Source organism: Diabrotica virgifera, chromosome 8, assembly GCF_917563875.1.
Source record: "Diabrotica virgifera virgifera chromosome 8, PGI_DIABVI_V3a".
Classification (NCBI taxonomy): domain Eukaryota; kingdom Metazoa; phylum Arthropoda; class Insecta; order Coleoptera; family Chrysomelidae; genus Diabrotica; species Diabrotica virgifera.
In genome coordinates this window covers 177,094,239-177,117,923 of record NC_065450.1, presented here as the reverse complement: position 1 = coordinate 177,117,923, position 23,685 = coordinate 177,094,239, and the positions used below count along the sequence as shown (strand labels likewise).

The following is a 23,685-nucleotide window of genomic DNA, read 5'->3' as shown; positions in this document are numbered from 1 at the left end:
TAACGCAAGTATTTAATGCAGTTCTAATCCACAATTAAACGAGTTAACATCCTACAGGCCTATAAGTCTTCTACAAATAATCTCTGAAGTATTTGAAAAAATCTCTTATAATACGGTTGAAGCCTACCTCTTAGAGGCAAACTTAATCCCACAAAATAAATTTGGTTTCCGCAGCAAACATGGAACCATAGAACAAGCTCATCGCTTGCTAAAACATATGAGGACCTGGAGATCAAGAGGTACTGTAGTACAGCCCTTTTTTGCATCAGTGAAGCTTTCGGCAAGGTGTGGCGCACCCGACTTCTATATAAACTGAAGAAAAATCTTCACTAACATTCTGATCTTGAAAGAGTATTTATACGAGCGTTATTCTGTGGGTCTAGGACATTTCGCCGTCGCCGTTTCGCCGTCGCCATTTCGCCGTCGAGCCATTTCGCCGTCGCCGTTTCGCCGTCGAGCCATTTCGCCGTCGAGCCATTTCGCCGTCGCCATTTCGTTGTTAGCATTCGTACTTATAATTTCGGGATGAATAAGTTTTTAAATGGTTTTAGAACGATTATATACTATCACTTTTGCATAATGAAGTTTTTTATTTTTGATGCAGTAAAAACAATTGAAATTGAAATCTGTAAATATTTTATTTTTCAGACGAAAACAATGTATAGTTGAATACGAAAATATAACTTGGTTTTACTAGCAATATCAGCATTTTATTTACACTGACATTTAGTATAAAAAAGTTAGTATGTTATCAAGTTCTTGCGACATTTAGTATAAAAAAAGTTAGTATGTTAGTATGTTCTTGTAAACTTAACCAATGCCGGGATGGCAACGGAGAAACGGCCGACGGCGAATTAGCTCGACGGCGAAACGGCCGACGGCGAAGTGACTCGACGGCGAAATGGCGACGGCGAAATGGCGACGGCGAAATGGCGACGGCGAAACGGCGATGGCGAAACGTCCCAGTCCGTTATTCTGTAGTTAAATAGCACAAATCCCGAGTCGAGCTATTCGAAGTTAAGTCTGGTGCTGGTGTGCTCCAAGGCAGCGTTATTGGCCCTGTTTTATATTTGTTATTGACTACTGACTTACCATACCAACTACCTGATTAACCACAGCTGCCACATATGCTGATGACACGGTTATTCTTGCATCACATATAAACCCGCAAACCCGATCGATTACACATTTTATATCAGAAGATATCTGAAACAAAAAGACAAAGCTTGCACTTGTCTTAAAATGAAAATGGTTCGATAAAATGATTTTTCTACATCCAGCTTTAATTCAGGATGTGGCTAAATTCAAGCACTTATTTTGGTCATCGCGATATAAACAAATTAACGAAGTCAGGGGTTACGTAATAAAATTACACTATAAAGGCACTTTTACATTATTTGACACGAAAACCATAAAGGAAACTAATGTAAATTTCGGAGATTCATACAGCTACTTATTCCCAAAAGCTTCACCAACACTTTCGCACCTTTTGTTTATATAATGTGTTTATGTATACCTAAAAGTGTTTATATATGTTTCATTTTGTTTGTACATTAGGATTGTTAATTGTTTACCAGTTTCTTTAAAAGCATTTATTACAATGGCGGGCACACCCAAAATGATTCAAAGAAAAAGGTTTTATTACTCGGGAAATTTAAACGAACAATTTCGAGAAAATGTAGACACATTCGGATAATACTGGCATTATACATTTTTTTCATAAAAAAATGCAATTTCTTTTAAAAATATGAAAGTTGTGCAAAATATGCCACAAATGCAAAGAATGTATTTTGCATATATGGAGCATTCCAAGGATGGAATCAAGGCGAATGGCGTAAATATCAACAGCATCAGATACGCCGATGATACGGTCTTTATTGCGGATTCCGACTTGGGTCTACAACAACTCATGGGCAAGACCAACTCGACATGTGAGCAATTTGGTACCTATGAAAATAAACATTAAAAAAACCAAAGTGATGTCAATCCGAAAAAACCAAAACGTACCTCAACCTAGCACAATAAATGGGCACATTTTAGAACAGGTCAATAGATTTAAGTACTTAGGATGTTGGATCAATAGCAGCCTAAATCCTGATCTAGCAATAAGATCGAGAATAGAAAAGGCCAGAAAATCTTTCAAAAAAATCAAACAGCTGCTTTGTGATTCTCGAATAAAACTCGAAATTCGACTACGTTTATCAAAATGCTACGTCTGGTCGACTCTTCTCTATGCAGTTGAGACATGGACGCAAGGACAGTAAGGAAAAAGAACTTTTAAACACAGTGAAAGTTAGAAAAACGTCATATCTAGGCCACATACTGAGAAATAATAAGTACCAGTATGCTCAACTTATAGTGAAACATCGAGGGAAAGAGGCGACTATGAAGGAAAAGGCTATCGTGGCTCAGATACAGCCGACAATGGAGAGGGCTAAATTTTGAACAGCTAATAATAACAGCTTAAAACAGAGAAGAGTTTTCAATTGTAGTAGCCAATCTCCATTGAGGAGAGGGCACTTTAAGAAGACGTTTTGCATATATTCCGACCTCTACTTATGTCCATTAAGTACTTGTTTATTTTATAGAAGTTATTTATCTCAAATTTAATCCTCTGCTGCATAGTTATTTCCTAAAAAATATTTAATATTGTTATTATTCTAATATTATATCGCATGCTATACTTTGTTTATCATTTCATGTATTATTTCTGTTACTTTTAGGAATCAATGTGGCCTATCGACGTCCGTCCAACCAATCAACCACAGTTAAAGGAGGATCAGCACTGAATGCCAACGATGGAGACAAAAGTACTGAACACGACGGCAAGAGATGTTCAGAAACTCAAAGGGAAACTAGTCCTTGGTGGCAAGTAGATTTGCTTAAGCCGTACCCTATTAAAGTTATAAGAATTACCACCAGAGGTTGCTGCGGGCATCAGCCTCTCCAGGATCTGGAAATTAGAGTAGGGAATAGTAGTAACGATTTACAAAAGAATCCTCTATGCGCTTGGTTTCCGGGTACAATTGGTGAGTTTCTTAATTGTTCTTTTGAATAATACAATAATAGATTGTAAAGACTGATACGTTTTTGTACACACTTATGACAACTGAATGATTGGGAGAAGAAAAAAAGAAGAAGACTTATTCCGTGGCGGTACAACCTTTCGTTGGTATTATCCGACTCAACAGCATGCCCACCACACTCTTCTGTACTCTGTCGTGAGCAATCTCTATCCACTTCTCCAGCCTATAGCTTTCAGGTCTCCTGCTATATTATCTCGCTACCGGAGTCGAGGGCGTTTACATAGTCTTCTTCCAGTTGGGACAGAATGTCTTCTGAGGTGTCCTGCCCATTAGAGTCTTCTGGACTTTATTTCTTTTATGATGTTGCCGTGTGGTTATAGTCCTTGAGCTCTTTTTTAGTCCTTATCCTATATTATCCTCCTGCTTCATCAAGCACAGGCCCAAAGATCTTCCTTAAGATTTTTCTTTCCCAAAAACGTAGTCTCTCTTAGTTTGATTTTATTATCGTCCACGTTTCACTTCCATACATCACTACGGGTTGTATGATTGTTTTATATAATTGTATCTTTTCTTGTGATCCGTTATTATCTTTAGTTATTGTTGTTCCATGATCCTTAAATTCTCTAACGCGCTCAAAGTTAAAGTCATCGATGGTGATGTTCTGACCGATCCTGTCTCTGCTTTGTTTATGGCGGCTCATATACATATATTTCGTTTTATTTTCATTGATTAGGAACCCCCTCTACTCTGCTTCCTTCTCGAACCTGACAAAAGTCTCCTTCATCTTTAATAAATCTGGTGTTTCGTGTTTCCTATTAGATCTATATCGTCTACAAATGCCAACAATATGTAAGTTTATTCCTTCTCGATAAAATACTGTAGTCGGTTTTTCGATTCTTGCACTTCTGATTGTGTGTTGCAGAGCTAAGTTGAAGGAAGAGTTGTGGTGAAAGAGCATCTCCATGTAGTAGTTCATTGTTTGTATAAATATATAACCGGTTCTATAACGTTTTACGCCTTCCGGTACCCAATCGCCAAGCCTGTCGGTCTAGCCAGTTTCTTTCTTGCAGATTTCGTTCTGACATGGCTTTTGTAATTCCTTGTTTCCAGGAGGTCGGTGGCCTTCCTCTTTTTCGTTTTTCTGGCGGTATCTATCTCATTGTAATTTTTGGTATTCTTTCATCTTTCAATCGTTGAACGTGTCCATACCAAGTGAGTCGTTTTCGTCGTACCTCTTCCACTATTGTTTTCTCCTTACCTACTTTTTCTCTGATCTTTTCATTTCGAACATGGTCACATTTCGATATTCTGGAAGCTCTTCTAATAAAATCCATTTCAGTAGTAAGCAGCTTATTTTTGTTTTTAAAGTTATGTTATGCTGCCACAAGGCAGGTTTTAGGGCTCTAGTAACCTTTCTAGTCTTCGTCACTGTATCATCTATGCTGGGTTCCGTTCTGTCACTATTTGTGTTAATTTAATCCCTAGATATGTATACTCTGTACACTGTACATCCCCTGATGTAGTTACTTCCGTCAAGATTTAGGTCTTCCTGTTGTATTTGGTTACCGATGTGTAGATATTGTTTCAACTATTTATAATGGGAAATAAGCCACAATATTATTAAAAAATGATTTTTATTAACGTTTCGACGCCCAAATCGGGTGCCGTTGTCAAAATACAAAATACTACTAACATAAACAAAAATGTTGTTGCTTAGTAAAAAAATTCTTCTAATAATTTATTTAATTTGACTCATTTATATCGGCAATTCAGATACATATGATACATTTTAAAGTAGAAGACTTTAAAATGATATTGCCAATATTTATGAGGTGCGTTCCTGGGACAACTTTACTGAAAGATAGTTCATTCGATTACATGAAATCAACCCCAACTGAAGAATATCCGTCACAAAAAAATCATAGCATGTGATCTGTCTTTAAAAAGACAACCACATGCAACGGTGACATTAAAATTCTCGCGTTAGAGATCTCATAGTAAATCACGAGGGAAAACCAGGAAAAACCTCGTGATACTATCCCGACATCGTAAGTATTTGGTCTTACATTTAATTTACTCTCAAAATTAATACCAAATTCTGACTTTACTATAATTTTGTTTAAATTATAAATAATATCAATAATACATGGATATATAAGTAATACTAAAATATAAAATATGTACTAACTCTACTATTGACTTACTAATTGTGGTATTTTCTTTCTATTGACTTTCTATTACTATTGAGAGTAAATTAAATGTAAGACCAAATACTTACGATGTCGGGATAGTATCACGAGGTTTTTACTGGTTTTCCCTCGTGATTTACTATGAGATCTCTAACGCGAGAATTTTAATGTCACCGTTGCATGTGGTTGTCTTTTTAAAGACAGATCACATGCTATGATTTCTTGTGACGGATATTCTTGAGTTGGGGTTGATTTCATGTAATCGAATGAACTATCTTTCAGTAAAGTCGTTCCAGGAATGCAACTCATAAATATTGGCAATATCATTTTAAAGTCTTCTACTTTAAAATGTATCATATGTATCTGAATTGCCGATATAAATGAGTCAAATTAAATAAATTATTAGAAGAATTTTTTTACTAAGCAACAACATTTTTGTTTATGTTAGTAGTATTTTGTATTTTGACAACGGCACCCGATTTGGGCATCGAAACGTTAATAAAAATCATTTTTTAATAATATTGCGGCTTATTTCCCATTATAAATAGTTAAAATTGTAAAAATGCCACAAGAAATTAGCTTCAGAACAACATGTAGATATTGTGTTTTCTTTATGTTTACCTCTAAACCCCATTTCATCTATTGCTCCACCAATTTTCTCGTCATATATTCTAATTCTTCCTTATCTTGGGCAACTACCACCTGGTCGTCTGCGTAGTTCAAAGTGTATAGTGTTATGTCCCCGATTGGTATACCCATACCACTGCATTTCTGCTTCCAAAGTTTGAGAGCACCGTCGGTATATATATTGAATAGAATGGGAGATAAACAGCACCCTTGTTTAAGGCCTTTTGTTACTTGGAAGCTAGTTGATAGATGGTTACCTACCTCTCTTTACCCTTGACATAAAATCTTTATAGAGGCATTGTATGGTTTTGATGACAGTTGCCGATATGTGTGTATTGTCCAAAACATCCGACAATTTTTCCACGAAAACTGTGTCATATGCCTTCGTTAGGTCGACAAAAACTATATGTGTCTTGTCCACGTTCTAGTTTTTTTTTCATAACCTGTGTTAGACAGGTTATGGTTACTCTGTTAACGCAGGTTGTATAAAATATAATTTGTAATATATCCCTTTCTATAATTTTTCAGATGAAGGAGTATCGAAAACCTTCACGTGTGCCCGAGTGCTAACAGGACAACATGTGTTTCTTCAGCTGGTCGGCGTTGAAGGGTCATTATCGCTTTGCGAGGTTGAAATTTTCACTTCAAATGGTAAGAAAATCGTTATAAGACATAAAACGCAGTCAGACGAAACAAATAGCACATAGACAGCGTCATGCAGTTTCGCCATAGATTTCATAGTTGAACAATAATGACAAATATATTGTTCCCTGTTGCAAATTTAGTATTGTGAGATTTAAAGTTTGCATGAGCGACCAAAATGACCTTGTATTAAACAACAAAGAAGAAATAAATAAATTTACGATTATTAAAAAAAATTGTGTCAAAGAAGGTAAAATGTTTGTATTTTTGAAGAATCACCCCTTCTCGGGTGTGAAAAATCATGCATAAGCCCGTATTTCGATAAACTGGCTAATTCTAAGAAACTTTTATTTTATAGAGTTTTTCACGAGTTATTTGCGAGTAAATATGTTGTAAAACAACACGTTTTTAAACGATTCTTCCCAAATATGTAATTCAATAAGTAAGTATTTTATTAAAAAAAAACATTCTTAGCAAAAATATAGCCTGTAAAAAAGTAAAAAAAATGCTGTATACATGAGGTCTGTAGACCTAGTAGAAGCAAAGTTATAGCTAATGAAAAAAAGGTTCATACTTGCCAAATTCCAAATAGAATATTTCACGTGAAATATCCAAAAAATGAAGCACTTTTTGGGGAAAACTCATTACAGCTTTTTTGAAGTGTTTAAGAAAATAGTAGGGGAGCCCAAGCGGGTATTTCTGCAGTTACTCAAGCGCGTCAGATTATCATATCACCAGGAAACCTGGAACCCTGCAGATGTACCTCTACCATATATTGGCTCTTAACATAGGAAAGCTCGTTAAGGGGGGCCCGAAAAAAAAAAATTTATCCTTTAAAATACTCGAAATTGTCAGATTAAGATAAGGTAAGTTAAGTACATGCAAAAGAGTGTATATTTAAAAAATCTGACGATTTGAGCGGGGCGTAAGGAAATGGGTGAGTCAAAAAGTTTCACAAAGAAAAAGCGAAATGAACGTCGGATCGAAAAACTAAAAAATACGTCTTCAATATTTTTCAAAACTCTATCCAATGGTACTAAACGTGACCCCCACGGTGAGAGGTGGGTGGTAAATTTAAAATTTTAAATACAAACCCCGCGATATTTCGCAAAAATGAACAGCAGATCGAAAAACTGCAAAATACACTTTCAAAATGTTTTTGAAAAATCTATCGAATGGTACCAAACATGACCCCCCACGGAGGTGAGGGGTTACTTTAAAATCTTAAATGGGACCAACAATTTATTTATGGCATATTTGGATTCTTTACGTAAAAATAAGGAACTTTTATTCCAGATATTTTTTCGTATTATGGATAGATGGCGCTATAATCGGAAAAAACGATTGTTGGAAATGGAAAATTCAATTAAAAAATGGAAAGCGCCCATTAAAATGGAAAATTTTACTAACTTTTTTTGATTCTAGGACCTAATAATCACAACCCAATAGGTCCCCATAACGTTCGAATGACTGCAAATTTAGCATACTTTGCCCCCCTACTAAAAGTTTTTTTCTGTTTTTATAAAAAAATGTTTCTAGTTTCAAATGTAAGCAAGATGTGCTCAAAATAAAGTTGGTCCCTTTTTATTTTAGCTAAAGAGAATCGGGAAAATCATCCTTTAATTGCAACTTAAACGAAATTAATCGTTACCTCTTCACAAGTTACGCTTTAGTTATGTTGTGTTTATATGATTTGTAAATTTCATCGATTCGAGGTGCTTATTTTTCAAAAAATTTGGCTTTAAAGTAAAATTTCATAACTTCAAAATTATTAGATACCAAAAATCTCAAACAGTAAAAGAGTCGGATTTACTTTTCTGAATATTTTGTATTTTTTGTTTTTCTGTAAGACAAAAGTTGGTTAAGATTTGGTGTTTCTAGATTTGCATACACTCGTGATTAGTGATTCAAGCCCTTCCAACTACAGCCCTTTCAAAAATAAGGACTTTGAATCGATGAAGCTTACAGAGCATATAAACAATACATACACGAGTAAAGCAACTTGTGAAGTGGTAACGATTAAGTTCATTTAAGATGCTAATTAGGAGGTGATTTTCCTGATTGTTTTACCAAAAAAGGGGAAATTTTTTTTATAAAACAAAAATAAAGCTTCTTTAAATACTTTAAAAAAGATGTAATGAGCTTTCCCAAAAAAGTGCTTCATTTTTTGGTGAATTCACATTAAAATATTCGATTTGGAAATTGACGAATATGAAACTATCTTTCATTAGCTATAACTCTGTTTCTACTAAGTCTAGAGACCTAATATAGACCATTTTTTTCACTTTTTATAGGCAATATTTTTGCTGAGAATGTTTTTTTTGACAAAATACTTACTTTTTGAGTTATTTGCGAAAAAACGTCTAAAAACGTGGTTATTTTGTTGAAAAATGAACATATTCACTGGCAAATAACTCGAAAAGTATTGACTTGGTGGAAAAATTCTATAGAACAAAAGTTACTTAAAATTAGTCAGTTTATCCATTTTCGAACTTACTTTGGACGTATATTTTTTCACCACCGAGTAGGGGTGAAGTTCACCCCAGGGCAAAAGCACACATCGGCACAATATCACTTTTTTCTTTGACTTGTTAGCTGTGTGTATGCCAAAATTCCTTGTCAATCCAAACAGTTTTTTAAAATTTAAAGATTTTGTCGTTAGCGAACGTACAGTCGGAAAAATGAAAGAATAGCCATGAACGAACATATAAAACACGCTGTATTTTCCTGTCACCGTGCCACAAAGAAAATTGTCCAGTGCAAGTACATGTAACAATAATTATTACATGTACTTGCGCTGGCCAATTTTTTGTGTGACACGGTGACAGGAAAATACAGCGTGTTTTATATGTTCGTTCATGGGTATTCTTTCATTTTTCCGACTATAGGTACTAATAATGAAATTCTACATGTATCATGATAATAAACATATTATGACGTTTATGGCACAAATTAATGACGAAATGATACAAGACAAATAGAAAACATGTCCTTCTGCCTCTTATCCTCTACGCTCATGAAAATCTATTAAAATGCTGCTTTATCCTTCAGTCTAACAATATTTATTTATTACTTATTTTACGAGGATTTAATGAAACGTAACTTCAGTTTAAATTACTGTTCTTTTGTTGTTATATAATTTTATTGATACAAACAGTGATTAAATAATATCATCGGTTCCGGATTCCATGAAATCTTAATTTTTCAGTTATAATTACAGTGTTATACAGTATGGTGCAAATGTCTGGAATAAATTCGATGTTTCGTAAACCGGCGACTTTAAGAAAAAATCCCAAAAGAGGTCGATCTGTATTTTTAAATTACGATATTTTGGCATATATTTCATACGAGTGACGTCATCCGTATAGACGTGATGACGTAATCGATGATTTTTTTTAAATAAGACTAGGGGTCGTGTGATAGCTCATTTGAAAGGGTATTTAATTTCTGTATTCAGTAATATAAATATTACCATAATTGTTTATACACAGTGGCCAAAAACCAAATTTAAATTAAATTAATTGACAAAAAAGGAAGAATGTATGTAATTTGTTTAATTCAAAATACATTTTACTGCTATCAGAAAACAGAAAAACAATGTTTATTTGACAAATAAGTATTGCTTTTCGCTTAAATTAAATGTTCAAACTTACAAGAGGCAGGTGGTTGGTGGGAGCTGGTTTGAACATTGAATTTAAGCGAAAAACAATGCTTATTTGTCAAATAAACATTTTTTTCTGTTTTCTGACAATAGTAAAATGTATTTTGAAGTAAATAAATTACATACATTCTTCTTTTTTTGTCAATTAGTTTAATTAAAAAAAAATTGGACACTGTATAAACAATTGTGTTAATATTTATATTACTGAATACAAAATTGAATACCCTTTCAAATGAGCTATCACACGACCCCTAGTCTCATTTTAAAAAAATAATCGATTACGTCATCACGTCCATATGGATGACGTGACTGGTATGAAATATATGCCAAAATATCGTAATTTAAACATAAAAATCGACGTGTTTCGGTATTTTTCCTTAAAGTCGCCGGTTTACGAAATATTATCGAAATTATTCCAGACATTTGCAGAATACTGTATAGTATACATAGTGGATGATTGTGTTAGGAGAGTGCTATAGATTGTTTTTGCCATAATACGTCCATATACTTTACAAAATATTAGTTCAGAGAAATAAAGAAAAAAATATTCTGTTGGTGACACAACCCCCTCCAGGCCGAAACCAAATTTTTTGACTAGTATGGACATCTATATTAATAGCCTATATATTTCCTGCAGCCGATTTTGATGATATACATAGTTATAAACAAATGAAGATCAAAAAACTTCGAGAGTGAGAAAATCATAAATCGTATAAAAAACTTCAATATGGCTTTCGCTAAATATGTCTATCCTTATTGGTTGCTTAGAAAATTTCAAAATAAATCATAAATTTTGAGTTTTTATAAATATTCATAACTTATGTAAAAATTAACTTAGAGCGTTCTTATTGCACGGAATGCTGAGACTTCTGGTACTTAAATCATACCCTAAATTTCAAAGCAATTGGTCAAATAGTTTAAAAGGTATTTAATTTGTTTATCCCAAATTATTTTTTTTGCAACGCTATAAGTCAGAAAATGATGAAGTTACATTAATACTTTGGATAGTTAATGAAAGAAGAAGATTTATACTACTAATTTAATTAAAAAAAAATGACAAAAAATAATTCTAAATACTGCAAAATTATTTTGCAAAAACATGTGAATTAAAAATGGGGGGGCCAACTTCGTCCCTAATTGTCCTAGGACAATTGTTTTTCTTTCTAAATGTGTATAAAAATTCAGTCTTTCCAAATATGAAAAAATAATTTTTCTACGGGTAACGGTTAAAAAGTTATTCTAAATTGTTTATAAGTAAGCAAAAAATCGACATGTTTTTGCAAAATAATTTTACACTGTTTAAAATTACTTTTTGTCATTTTTTTTAATTAAGTCAATAGTATAAATGTTCTTCTTCCATAAACTGTCAGAAGTCTTACTGTAACCTCATAATTTTCTGACTTATAGTGTTGCAAAAAAATGAATTTGGGATAAACAAATTAAATAACTTTTAAACTATTTGACCAATTGCTTTGAAATTTAAAATATAATTTAAGCACCAGAAGTCTCAGCAATTCGTGTAATAAGAAGGTTCTAAATTCATTTTTACATAAGTTATGAATATTTATAAAAACTCGAAATTTATGATTTATTTTGCAATTTTCTAAGCAACCAATAAGGATAGACATATTCAGCGAACGTCATATTGAAATTTTTTAGACGATTTATGAGTTTCTTACTCTCAAATTTGTTTAAAATGCTTAACTTTTTGGTTATAGACGAAAAAAGCGAAAATTTACCGTTTTTTGATCTTCATTTGTTTATAACTATGTATATCATCAAAATCGGCTGCAGGAAACATAAAGGTTATTAATATAAATGTCCATACTACTCAAAAAATTTGGTTTTGGCCTGGAGGGGGATGCGTCACGAGAAAAATCTTATTTCTCTGGACTATATGTCCATATACGTCCAAATGTATTTTTTATAGACCCATAGGTTGAATACCTACATAAAAGTAAAATGCATTCTTTTTTCGAAAAAAGCATATACATAACTTTTTTTGGGGATGGCTGCAGGTCTATTTGTTTTTATTTTGTGTATTTATCTTTCTTTCTTTCTTCCTTATACCCTTTCAGGTGTCGGATTTGGGTTTAGTTATGCTACATATTCACCCATATTATATCTTCCATTCTTTCTGTCTACCTTTTCCTTTTTTGTGATATTCCTTATTTCGTGAATTATTCTCGCGTTGGTCGTCGTAATGAAATCATTCCTGTTCCGAGGCATAATCCTGTTTCTATGAGCTATGGTTTTAACGTCTATCAATAGGGTGCTAACCTGGCTGTAGACCCCCTCCTCCTTTATCCGGGCTTGGGACCGGCAACAGTTCTGTGAGCTACTCGATCACACCAAACAAAACTGCAGGCGGAGTTAGAGATGAACTATCAAACAAAAAGAATTCAGTATGACAATTTCATCTTAGAAAACCAAAACAATAGTAATCAGTAAAGAACCAATCAGATGCATAATAGAAATTGATCGTATCAGTATTGAACAAGTAATGGAAGTAAAATACCTTGGAATTACATTGTCAAGTTACGGAGACCTAGACAAAGAAGTGAGAAATCAAGTACAAAAAGCAAATAGATTGGCAGGATGCCTTAATAACACTATATGGCGAAACCGACATATTAACACTGAGGTGAAGTCAAGAATTTATAAAGCCAGTGTAAGACCAATAATGACATATGCATCAGAAACAAGACCAGATACAGCCACAACACAAAGACTACTGGAAACGGCAGAGATGAGAGTACTGAGAAGAATTACAGGAAATACACTGAGAGATCGAAAGAGGAACAAAGATATTAGAAGACAATGTAACGTACAGTGTATAAACGAATGGACACTAAATAGAAAAAAGAATGGAACAACCACATAACCAGAATGGGGGAGACACGTGTGTTCAAAATTGCACGAGATAAATCACCAATCGGCAGAAGAAGTATCGGCCGACCGCGCAAAAGATGAAGTGACAACCTTCCATAGAGGTATCAATCCGCCAATGAACAAGCACAATTGCTTATAAAGAGGAAGAAGAAGAAGAAGAAGTGAATTATTCTCGTTAGTCTACTGGGATTCATTTTTATCAGATGTCCATACCAGTTTAATTGTCTCTTCACTATTTTGTTCATTATTGTTTCCTGTTTGATTATCCCTCTTATTGTCTCATTTATTTTTCTATCCCATTTGGTCTTTCCGGCTACAGCTCGTAGATATCTCATCTCCTTTGCGTTTATCCTACTATTATGTTTTTTCTGCAAAGTCCAATTTTCATCAGTAAGTATTATATACATATTTTCATCTTTATTTCTTGGGGCAATTCTTTTTTCTCAGAACTTACGCTAGTGCGTAGTGCAGTTTCTTCGATTTTTTTGTTCTGTTTGTTACTTCGAGGTCTATTTCTCCATTATTGGTAATTATACTTCCAAGATAATCATATGTGTTAACTATATCCAGTTGAGTATTTTTGCATTTTATATTTATTTCATTATTTTGCTTTTCACCTATGACCATTATTTTACTTTTCTTGACGTTAATTTCCATGTTTAGTTTCTCTATTTCCTCTGTCCATATGTTAATAAATTTTTCCATTTTGGTCACGGAATAAGCTCTAAGGACTGTGTCAACCGCATACAATAAGGCTTCTATTTTTACTGACTGTAATATTTGGTATCGTAGTATTCTTCGTATTTGGTTGGTTCTTTCTACAGTTTTTCTAATAAATTCGTTCACGACCATTATGAATGGTAGCGGGCTAAGACTCTCTCCTTGTTTGATACCTCTTTGACAATTGAATTATTCAAATCTTTTTCCTGCTATATGTATAAGTTCTTTCACTACTCTGTAAATACTTTTAATTATTGTTATCCTTACAGTACTAAAATACAGGGTGTTCCATTTAATATAACTCAGAAAATACTTATTCTGAGTTTCGACTAACCCAGTGTACTAAAATTAGACATTTAACTATATTAGTAATAAAAAATGTATAAACATTTTCAATTTCTTTGCAACACGAAAATGCAGCAGCTTCATAATACTCTGGTTAAATCGGAGAGTGCAGGAAGCGTCTATACCGGTTTCGGAAGTTTTTTCCTCCTCATCAGTAGTCCCATATATTCTTCTCTCCGATTTCTCCAGGCATCATACTTTGGGCCTTTCCGAGATTGATGCCTGGGGAAATCGGAGAGAAGAGGATATGGGACTACTGATGAGGAGGAAAAAAACCTCCGAAACCGGTATAGACTCTTCCTGCACTCTCCGATTTAACCAGAGTATTATGCAGCTGCTGCATTTTCGTGTTGCAAAGAAATTGAAAATGTTTACACTTTTTAATTCATTTACTCTTTTGTTGAAAACTAAGGAATCTTTCTTGTTGGAACTTTTACCACGCTGAGCAGATGGGTTGTGAATTATTTAAAATTCTCTCATCTTAATTTCCTCGGCATCCTGTATGATTTATAATTTTTGAAAATCTCGGGAGGTTGTAACCAAAGAAAGTATTCCACCTGTTGTCAATCTGGTAGTATGGGAACGATATTTATTGTTGTTTTCTGTGCTACTTTGATTGATAACTTACTTTATATCAGTAATGTTTAACAATAAAAGACTATATTAAAAATCGTCTGAACATAAATAGAAATCTTAATGTCGAATCACTACAATTCTACAGGGTGTGAATGTTGCCACGAAATTAACAAAAAAACGTAATTATCCTTTAAACTACCTCGTATAATATTACAAAACCCTATATTTTATTAAAGAAGGCATCGAGGAAAATCCAAAAATGTAAAAATATATAGGGTGTTCCATTTAAAAAAAAAGATAAGCTTGTGTCACCCTGTCAATACGGGTGGCCCTGTATATTTTTAAATTATGATCCTATCTGCACCCCAACTTTTACCTAAATAACGTTTTTTCGTATCTCTTACGACAAACGAGTAATTGGACTTTCTCGCACTAATGTCCCACCCTGTATGTATTATCAGAAAAATTTATAAAAATGTATAATTTTATAGAAAACTGTTTTATTTTACAGAGTTTTCATTGGATAGATGCGTACCAACAAACTCTCCAGATGAAACCGAGCTGGCCACCTTTGCTCAAACTTGCTACAAATTCGAAATAACTAAAGGTGGGTCATTTGCAGATGCAAAAACTTATTGTCAAAAACAATACGGCGAATTGATACATTCGATGAGCCCAATGCAAACAACGTTTCTGCATTCAGAATTAGATAGAAGAAAATCAAAATTGAAAACTCAGTTTGTCTGGATTGGAGCGCAGAAAGACCCTAGCGTAATTTCAAGAACGTGGAAGTGGGTAAATGGTAAGTTGTTAAAAATTTCGATGTATTAAAATTTAAATTTTATAATTATTTAATAGTTATTAAGGTACCATGGGTCCGAGGGCCCCTGGACCGAGGGATATACGTTGACCGAAAGCGTTATTATCCATAATACCCGTGGTGCCTTCAATGTTTAATGTCCGACTAAACATTATTTATATGGGAACAATTTAGTTTTTTAATACAGTCGGAAAAATGAAAGATTACACATGAACGATCATATCAATCACTGAAAAAGACAGCAAATACAAAATAAGTGATTGTTGTGATCGTTCATGGGTAATCTTTCATTTTTCCGATTGTTTAACCAGCAAAATAGTCGTAACGTAATTTGGTAACCATAGTTTTACTTAGGTTGTTATTTGTCAACTTGACAGTATTTAACTCTTTATTTAAATTTAATAGTACATAGGCCCTAGGGTGCCTAGGGAAATATATCATATTTAAATGACTTTGACATCATGTCATTATTTGCCAAATAATATACCAGTCGGACATTATAGTTATTAAGTTACCAAGGGTATTATAAGGAAAATAGAGCTTGTTGTCAATGGTGTGTATACCGAGTGAATTTGGGCCGAGGGATAAACGTTGACCGAAAGCGTTATTATCCATAATACGCGTAGTGCCTTCAACGTTTAATGTCCGACTAAACATTCTTTATATGCGAACAATTTAGTTTTTTAATACAGTCGGAAAAATGAAAGATTACCCATGAACGATCACATCAATCACTGAAAAAGACAGCAAATACAAAATAAGTGATTGATGTGATCGTTCATGGGTAATCTTTCATTTTTCCGACTGTTTAACCAGCAAAATAGTCGTAACGTAATTGTAGTAACCATAGTTTTACTTAGGTTGTTATTTTTCAACTTGGCAGTATTTAACTCTTTATTTAAATTTAATACCCTAGGGTGTTATTTTGAAAAATAACGCCTTAGGAAAATATATCATATTTAACTGACTTTTAAATCATGTCATTATTTGCCAAATAATGTATCAGTCGGACATTAATGCTATTAATCTAAGGCCTGAATTTGTACTTTTGTGTATTTTTAAATTTTTTATAAATTTTCCTGAGGAGGACAAAATGAGGAAGACATGGACTACATGTTTAGAAAACTAAAGAAAGAATATGAAAAATGGGGCCTCAATATGAATATGTCAAAGACAGAGTATCTTAAAATAGGGGATGATCAAGAAGATCCAGAGTTAGAAATTAGAACCACAAAAAGATGTAATGAATATAAATATCTCGGATCTATAATAACTAAAGAAGGCACTACCAAAAGAGACATCGAAAAGAGAACGCAGCAGGGCAAAAAAGCGGTAAACATTCTAAGCTCTCTACTGTGGTCTAAAGATATAAGACAAAAAACGAAATTGACAATCTATCGTACCTTGGTAGAGCCTATTATGACTTATGGGGCAGAAGTTTGGCAGATGACAAAAAAAGATAGAAAAAGAATAGAAGTAGTAGAAATGGATTATCTAAGGAGAGCGTGTGGTATATCTAAAAAAGATCACATCAGGAATGAAGATATTAGAAGGACACATACTGTATATTCTAGTGTAGATAGAATTGAAACAAGACAACTAGTGTGGTATGGTCACGTGAAACGAATGAATGAAGATAGATGGCCAAAGAAAGCTTTGAATTACATACCACACCAAAGAAGAAGAAGAGGAAGACCTTCAGTTGCCTGGGAAGAAAATGTACGGCATATCATGAAAGATAGAGCCATCAAAGAAGACGAATGGATGGACAGAAAATGATGGCCGTCGAAATGCGAGAAGCGGCAGAGGTTGTAGGAACCTCGCTTATAGATACATATAAATTTTCCTTTTGATCTGAAATAGCATTATTGAGATGCTAAAATTTTACAATTTATAATTACCTAACCCGTTATTATTTTGGACCTTCCAACTTGAACAAATGGACATCCAACAAAAATGTTTACGTAATTTTGTAGAATTACGTCAAGGGGTAGAATGCGTATCATATCACCACCTAGTGGGAGTATTAGTTGTACTTTTATTTTGTTGTAAATTCTCGAGTCTAGTATTCTTAAGAAAATTTTCAGTACATGACTTATCAGACTGATAGTGCCAGGATCGCTCCACCCTTTGACGTTTATTTTTTTCGGTATTATTACAAATGTTGACAGTAGCCAGTCTGGTTAGTGTAAAGTGACTAGTGCATGACAGTGTAAAGTCTGCTGGTATATGCCCTGTTTCGTATATTTTATTGAAGAGGCTTAGCAGAGAATGTTTAGCCTTATCGTCGAGTAGTTTGATTATTTCGCTGAAATTTCGCGGAGATTGGCTTCTTCTTCTTCTTGTACCACTCCTATCGGAGATTAGAAATCATCAAGGCTATCCTGACCTTGTTTACAGCTTACCTAAAGAGTTCATTAGCGATGCAGACAAACCACTCTCTCAAATTCCGCAACCATAGCATTCTTCTACGGCCTGGATTCCGGTTTCCTTCTATTTTACCTTGCATTATATTTTGAAGCAATGCGTATTTATGTCCTCCCATCAGGTTACCTCAATATTCAAGTTTTCTTCGTTTTATCGTTAACAAAATTTCTGGGTATTTTCCTATCCTTCGTATTGCTTCAAGATTTGTGACTCTTTCAACCCAACTTATCTTCAGCATTCAACGGTAGAACCACATCTCGAAACTTTCAATATTTTTTATGTTGTTCTATTTGAGAATCCAGGCCTCTACACCGTATAATAGCATGTTAAATACGTAGTCTCTTAGCATTTTTATTCGTAGAGGGATGCTTATATCTCTATTGCAGAAGATTTTTTTCATCTTCATAAAGGTGGCTTTGGCAATTTCGATACGTCTTTTTATTTCATTGTTTTGATCTCCAGTTTCGTTTATTTAAGTTCTTAAGTATTTGTAACTTGATACTTTTTCAATTTAAATGCCGTTTATACTAATATGTGCTGGTTGTGTCATGTTTTTACTGAAGACCCTATGCTGGGTTTATGCCATAATTGTTGCAAGCCATATTTATTGTATCGTCTGCGTATCGAATATTATTTACAACCTCTCCACTGATTACGATTCCTTCGTTTGCTTGCAAAGGGGCTTCTTGGCAGATGCTTTCACCGTATACATTAAATAGAAGTGGTGACAAAATGCATCCCTGTCGTACTGATTTACGTATTTCTATTGCTTGTGATGTCTCATTTTCTATTTTGATGTTAGCTTTCTGATTCCAATATAGATCGAGAATTATTCGCAGATCTTGTCTATGTCATTTCTTTCAAGAATGTCTCTTAGCTTATCGGGGCATACTCTGTCAAACGTTTTTTCAAAATCGATAAAACATGCATGTACTTCTTGATTAACTACTAGGGATCTTTGTGTAAGAACATTCAAACCGAAGAGAGTTTCTCGATTACTTAGTCCTTTTCTGAACCCCATCTGTGTATTACTAATATCTGACTCGTAACTTTTGATAAACTCGGTTGTGGATGATTTTTAGAAATATTTTTAGCAGATGGCTCATTAAAGATATTGTTCGATATCTGAACATTATTTTGCCTTGGATTTCTTTGGCAGTATAACGAATGTAGACAACAGCCACTCTTGAGGTATAATACCAGCATTGGCTACTAAGCTGAAATTGATTACAACGGAAAATAAATATATACTTGGATGATGTACTTGGAGGTGATACCAATAAGAATCAATGTAATATAAACTCTACAAAAAATAAAAGATGAGAAAGCTCGAAGACCTGGAAACATTCCTACGAATTTGATAAAAACAGAGCAGTGGAATGACTTGTTCTGAGCCCACTACTTTTCACTGTACTTACTTACTCTACGTACTTTGCCATTAAACTTCATTTACACTTAGCAAGATTACTGGCTGAAAACACTTGTGGCTACTAAACTTGCCATGTTTAAACAACAAGAAAGTGCCCAGTGCACTTTCCTATTGTTTAGATATCGCAAGTTTAGTGGCCACAAGTGTTTCCAGCCAGTAAACTTGCCAAATGTAAATGACCCGTTTATCGACGCAGTCAAAATTTCTCGACGCTAGTAGTTTTTGGTATGTCCGCGATGTACAGGCAAAGAGCAGAGGAGCTAGTTCCGATTCCTGAGGCAGTCTAATCTTCATTTTTCTAGGTGTTTTAATGTCGGTTCCGATCACCACTTGGATCTTGCGGTCGCACAGCAACTGTCGATTATTTGAGTTCTGGAATACTTGTGGACGCTTGTAGTTTCATTATCATTAGGTATCAATGTCAATATTAGAGCGGTTTAAAGAACGAGTTACGTATATTGTTTGTTATTTTCACTTCTCCGATTACACCAATAATGCTGGTTTGCCCATGGTATAGTAAGTTAAGCATTTATGATTTAAACGCACATTTATTTTTGTTAAAGGTGAACTTGTCCAGCGACCTTCTTGGGGTAAAGACCAACCCAATAATTACAATGGCGAACAAAACTGTGTGGTGTTGGATGGTGGTCGCCAATGGCTTTGGAATGACGTTGGATGTAATTTAGACTACTGTCACTGGATCTGCCAACATGGTAAAATATTTCTTGTTTTAAAATAATAATGTTGTTAATGTAGTCAAAAATTATAGAATTGTAACCTCTTGCTATGGTTCTTATATACAGGGTGTAACAAAAATACAGGTCATAAATTTAGTCGCATATTTTGGGACCAAAAATAGTTCGATTGAACCTAACTTACCTTAGTACAAATATGCACAGAAAAAAAGTTACAGCCCTTTGAAGTTACAAAATGAAAATCGATTTTTTTTCAATATATCGAAAACTATAAGATATTTTTTATTGAAAATGGACATGTAGCATTTTTATCGCAGTAGAATCTTAAAAAAAAATTATAGTGAAATTTGGACACCCAAAAAAAATTTATGGGGGTTTGTTCCTTTAAACCCACCCAAACTTTTGTGTACGTTGCAATTCAATTATTATTGTGGTAACGTTAGTTAAACACAATATTTTTAAAACGTTTTTGTCTAATAGTACTTTTTCGAAAAGTCAGTGTTTATCGAGATATTTTGAATATTTGTTAAATCCACCACATATTTGTATATGGTTAAGTACGATTATGGAGACTAGGTAATAGTATGAAAATTTATTTATGATTTACATTCTTAGGTATATTTTGAACCATATTAAAAAAGAAGCCACATCTCGATAAAAGGTACTTATCAAAAATATACAAAGAGGGAAAAAAGTTTTAAAAACATTGTGTTTAACTAATGGTACCGCAGAAATAGTTTAATTGGAACGTACACAAACATTTGGAGGGTTTAAAGGAACAAAACCCTCATAAAATTTTTATGTAAACATATTAAAAAAGAAGCCGCAACTCGATAAAAACTGCCTTATCGAAAAAATACTAAGATGCAAAAAAGTTTTAAAAATATTGAGTTTAATTAATGGTACCAGAATAATAATTTAATTGGAACGTAAACAAAAGTTTGGGGAGGTTAAAGGGAACAAAACCCCCATAAAATGTTTATGGGGTGCACAAATTTTACTATAATTTTTCTTTAAGATGTTCCTGCCATAAGAATGCCACATGTCCATTTTCAATAAAAAATCTATAATAGTTTCCGATATATTCGAAAAAATCGATTTTAAATTTGTAATTTCAAAGGGCTGTAAATTTTTTTATGTGCATATTTGTACTAAGGTAAGTTAGGTTCATTCGAACTATTTTTGGCCCCAAAATATGTGATTTAATTTATGACCTGTATTTTTGTTACACCCTGTATATTTTTTTGCGTATTATTTTCTAGGTGAAAGTATTAGTTTTTTTTTAATAGATTTTCTACGATGTGGGGCTACTATAGATCTAATGTAGATCTTAGAAAATGTATCTACCTAAAAATCGACTGCAGGAAACATATAGGTTCTTGTTATAAGTTACCTACACTTACATACTGCTCAAAATAACTGTAGTTTGTTGGCCGTGTCATTATCACGAGAAAAATCTTGTTTCCGTGGACTAAAGACTTCAGTGACAATATATTCCAATCATCGACAAGCTTTTACTTCTTTCCTTTTACAATCTCCCTTTATAGTCCAAGTAATGAAGCTTAAAATAGGACAACACCTCGCAATTTTTACAGAATGGATCGATTTGCTTGAAAATTTGAGAATGAGTAGTGGATAGTCCAAGGATCAAAATCTATATCATGCCAAAAGGCGCTTTTACCATGGGGGTGGTTGCCACCCCATCTCAGGGGTGAAAATTTTTATTACATTTTAACCGCAAGAGTAGGTAAAAACATTCATTATAAGCAAAAAACGCTATAGGTATACATTTTTTTGATAAAATTAATAGTTTTCGATTTATTCGCTATCGAGAGTGTTAGTTTTATATCGAAAAAATCTATGTTTTTAATCAGTTTTCTGCTAAAACTCAAAAAGTTTTCGTTTTATCAAAACAACTTTACTCAAAAAAAATGTACCTTTTGAAAAAATAAACAAAACCGTTTTTTTTTATTCTCTTTAAGGCCAACAGTAATCGAGCTATACTTTATTATATGTTGACTCTTCTTCGTCAAATGCTATATATTGTAGTTTCAAAGTCAAAGGACGGGAAAACTATGCATTTTTCGAGGATAACTTATTGAAACTAATTTAAAGTATTTAAAATTTGTATCTCCAGAAATACAAAAGAATCCCTAGCTAAAAAAATTAAGTGACTTACAATGAAAAAAATGTCAGTCCCTATTTTTTTTTCAGCAAAAAAGCGATCGTAAACAACCCCCTAATCACCACCCTAATTAAAATTTGGCATTGACCCGATTTGATTTTCTTGATTTATATATTGTTAATAGGTTCTAGAAGTTTGATCGGCTTAGAATGATTAGTTTAAAAAAATGGAGTTAAAAGCGAATAACGAGTTTTTGTAGTTCGGTAAAATATGCCCTTTTCTTCAGAATAGAAAGATTAGCATCAGAGATACGAAAAAATATTTAAATATGAAATTGTAGCCTATTTAATTCCCAAGAACTTGGTTTGCAAAAATTTTTTACGCCAAAAATTGACTGAGCTATTGACAATTAAAACTTGTAACCCTTTCAATGCCACCTCTTTTTGTGACTGAGGATTTTAAAAAGATTTAATATCAATAGCCTTATAGATTTTGTAAAAACCTACAAAATTCTTTTTAACGAACTTTCTAAGATAAAAAATAAAAAAGTTATTATATACAATTAAAAAATCAATATATTTTTTTGAAAAAAAAAAGGAGAAATCCAATTGGAACCATAATAATGTAAGTTAGCGGTGTTTTTAGTCATTGGCCTTATTTATTCTTCTTTATTTATGTATTATTAATAGATTCTAGAAGTTTGACTGGCTTAGAATGATTAGTTTCTAAAAAACTGAAGTTTAAAGCGAATAACGAATGTTTGCAATTTGGTAAAAAATGCCATTTTCTTCAGAATAGAAAGATTAGCATCAGATATACGAAAAAATGTTTAAATATGATATTGTAGGTAATTTAATTCCCAAGAACTTGGCTTGATAAAATTTGTTCTACGGCAAAAATTGAGTGAATCGTAAATGATTATACCATCGAAAAACATTGATCTTTTATATATAAAACTTACACTTTCGATAGCGAATAAATCAAAAACTATTAATTTTATCTAAAAAATGTATAGAACATTTATTACTTAGAATGAATTAACTTTTGCAGTCAAAATATAATAAAAAATGTCCACCCCCAAGATGGGGTGGCAACCACCCCCATGGTAAGAGCGCCTGTCGGCATCATATAGATTTTGATACATGGACTATGCGCAATACTTATTCTCAAATGTTCAAGCTAATTGATCCATTCTGTAAAAATTGCGAGGTGAATAGCTTTAGTTCCTGGACTATTATTAGTATGATTGTAGTCAGTTCGAAAGAAGTATAAACTACACTGACCAAATGTTTGTTTTGTCAAATATATCTTTCTATTAAATAGAAAATATATTAGAGAAAAGAAGAGAGGTCCCAGATACAAAATTCGTTATTAAAATAACATTAAAATAACAATCTGAAACCTTTTTAGGAACCACTTTCTGGTCACATCCTTTATCTCTGACTTTTACAATTTATAAGCCAAGAGACGACGAATAAAGAAAATATATTCTTGTTGTCCAAACGTTTTAA

The 23,685-nt window shown here is 33.3% G+C and overlaps 1 protein-coding gene across 1 annotated transcript in view; it reads left to right on the top strand.

Moving 5' to 3' along the window:
• Positions 1 to 23,685, top strand: part of LOC114328928 (sushi, von Willebrand factor type A, EGF and pentraxin domain-containing protein 1) — a 208,499-nt gene that overhangs the window by 171,376 nt on the left and 13,438 nt on the right. The window contains exons 3-6 of the mRNA XM_050659175.1: positions 2,724 to 3,029; positions 6,371 to 6,493; positions 15,190 to 15,480; positions 19,918 to 20,067. Of these exons, the coding sequence (XP_050515132.1) occupies positions 2,724 to 3,029; positions 6,371 to 6,493; positions 15,190 to 15,480; positions 19,918 to 20,067 (870 nt within the window). The remainder of the gene's footprint in view (positions 1 to 2,723; positions 3,030 to 6,370; positions 6,494 to 15,189; positions 15,481 to 19,917; positions 20,068 to 23,685) is intronic.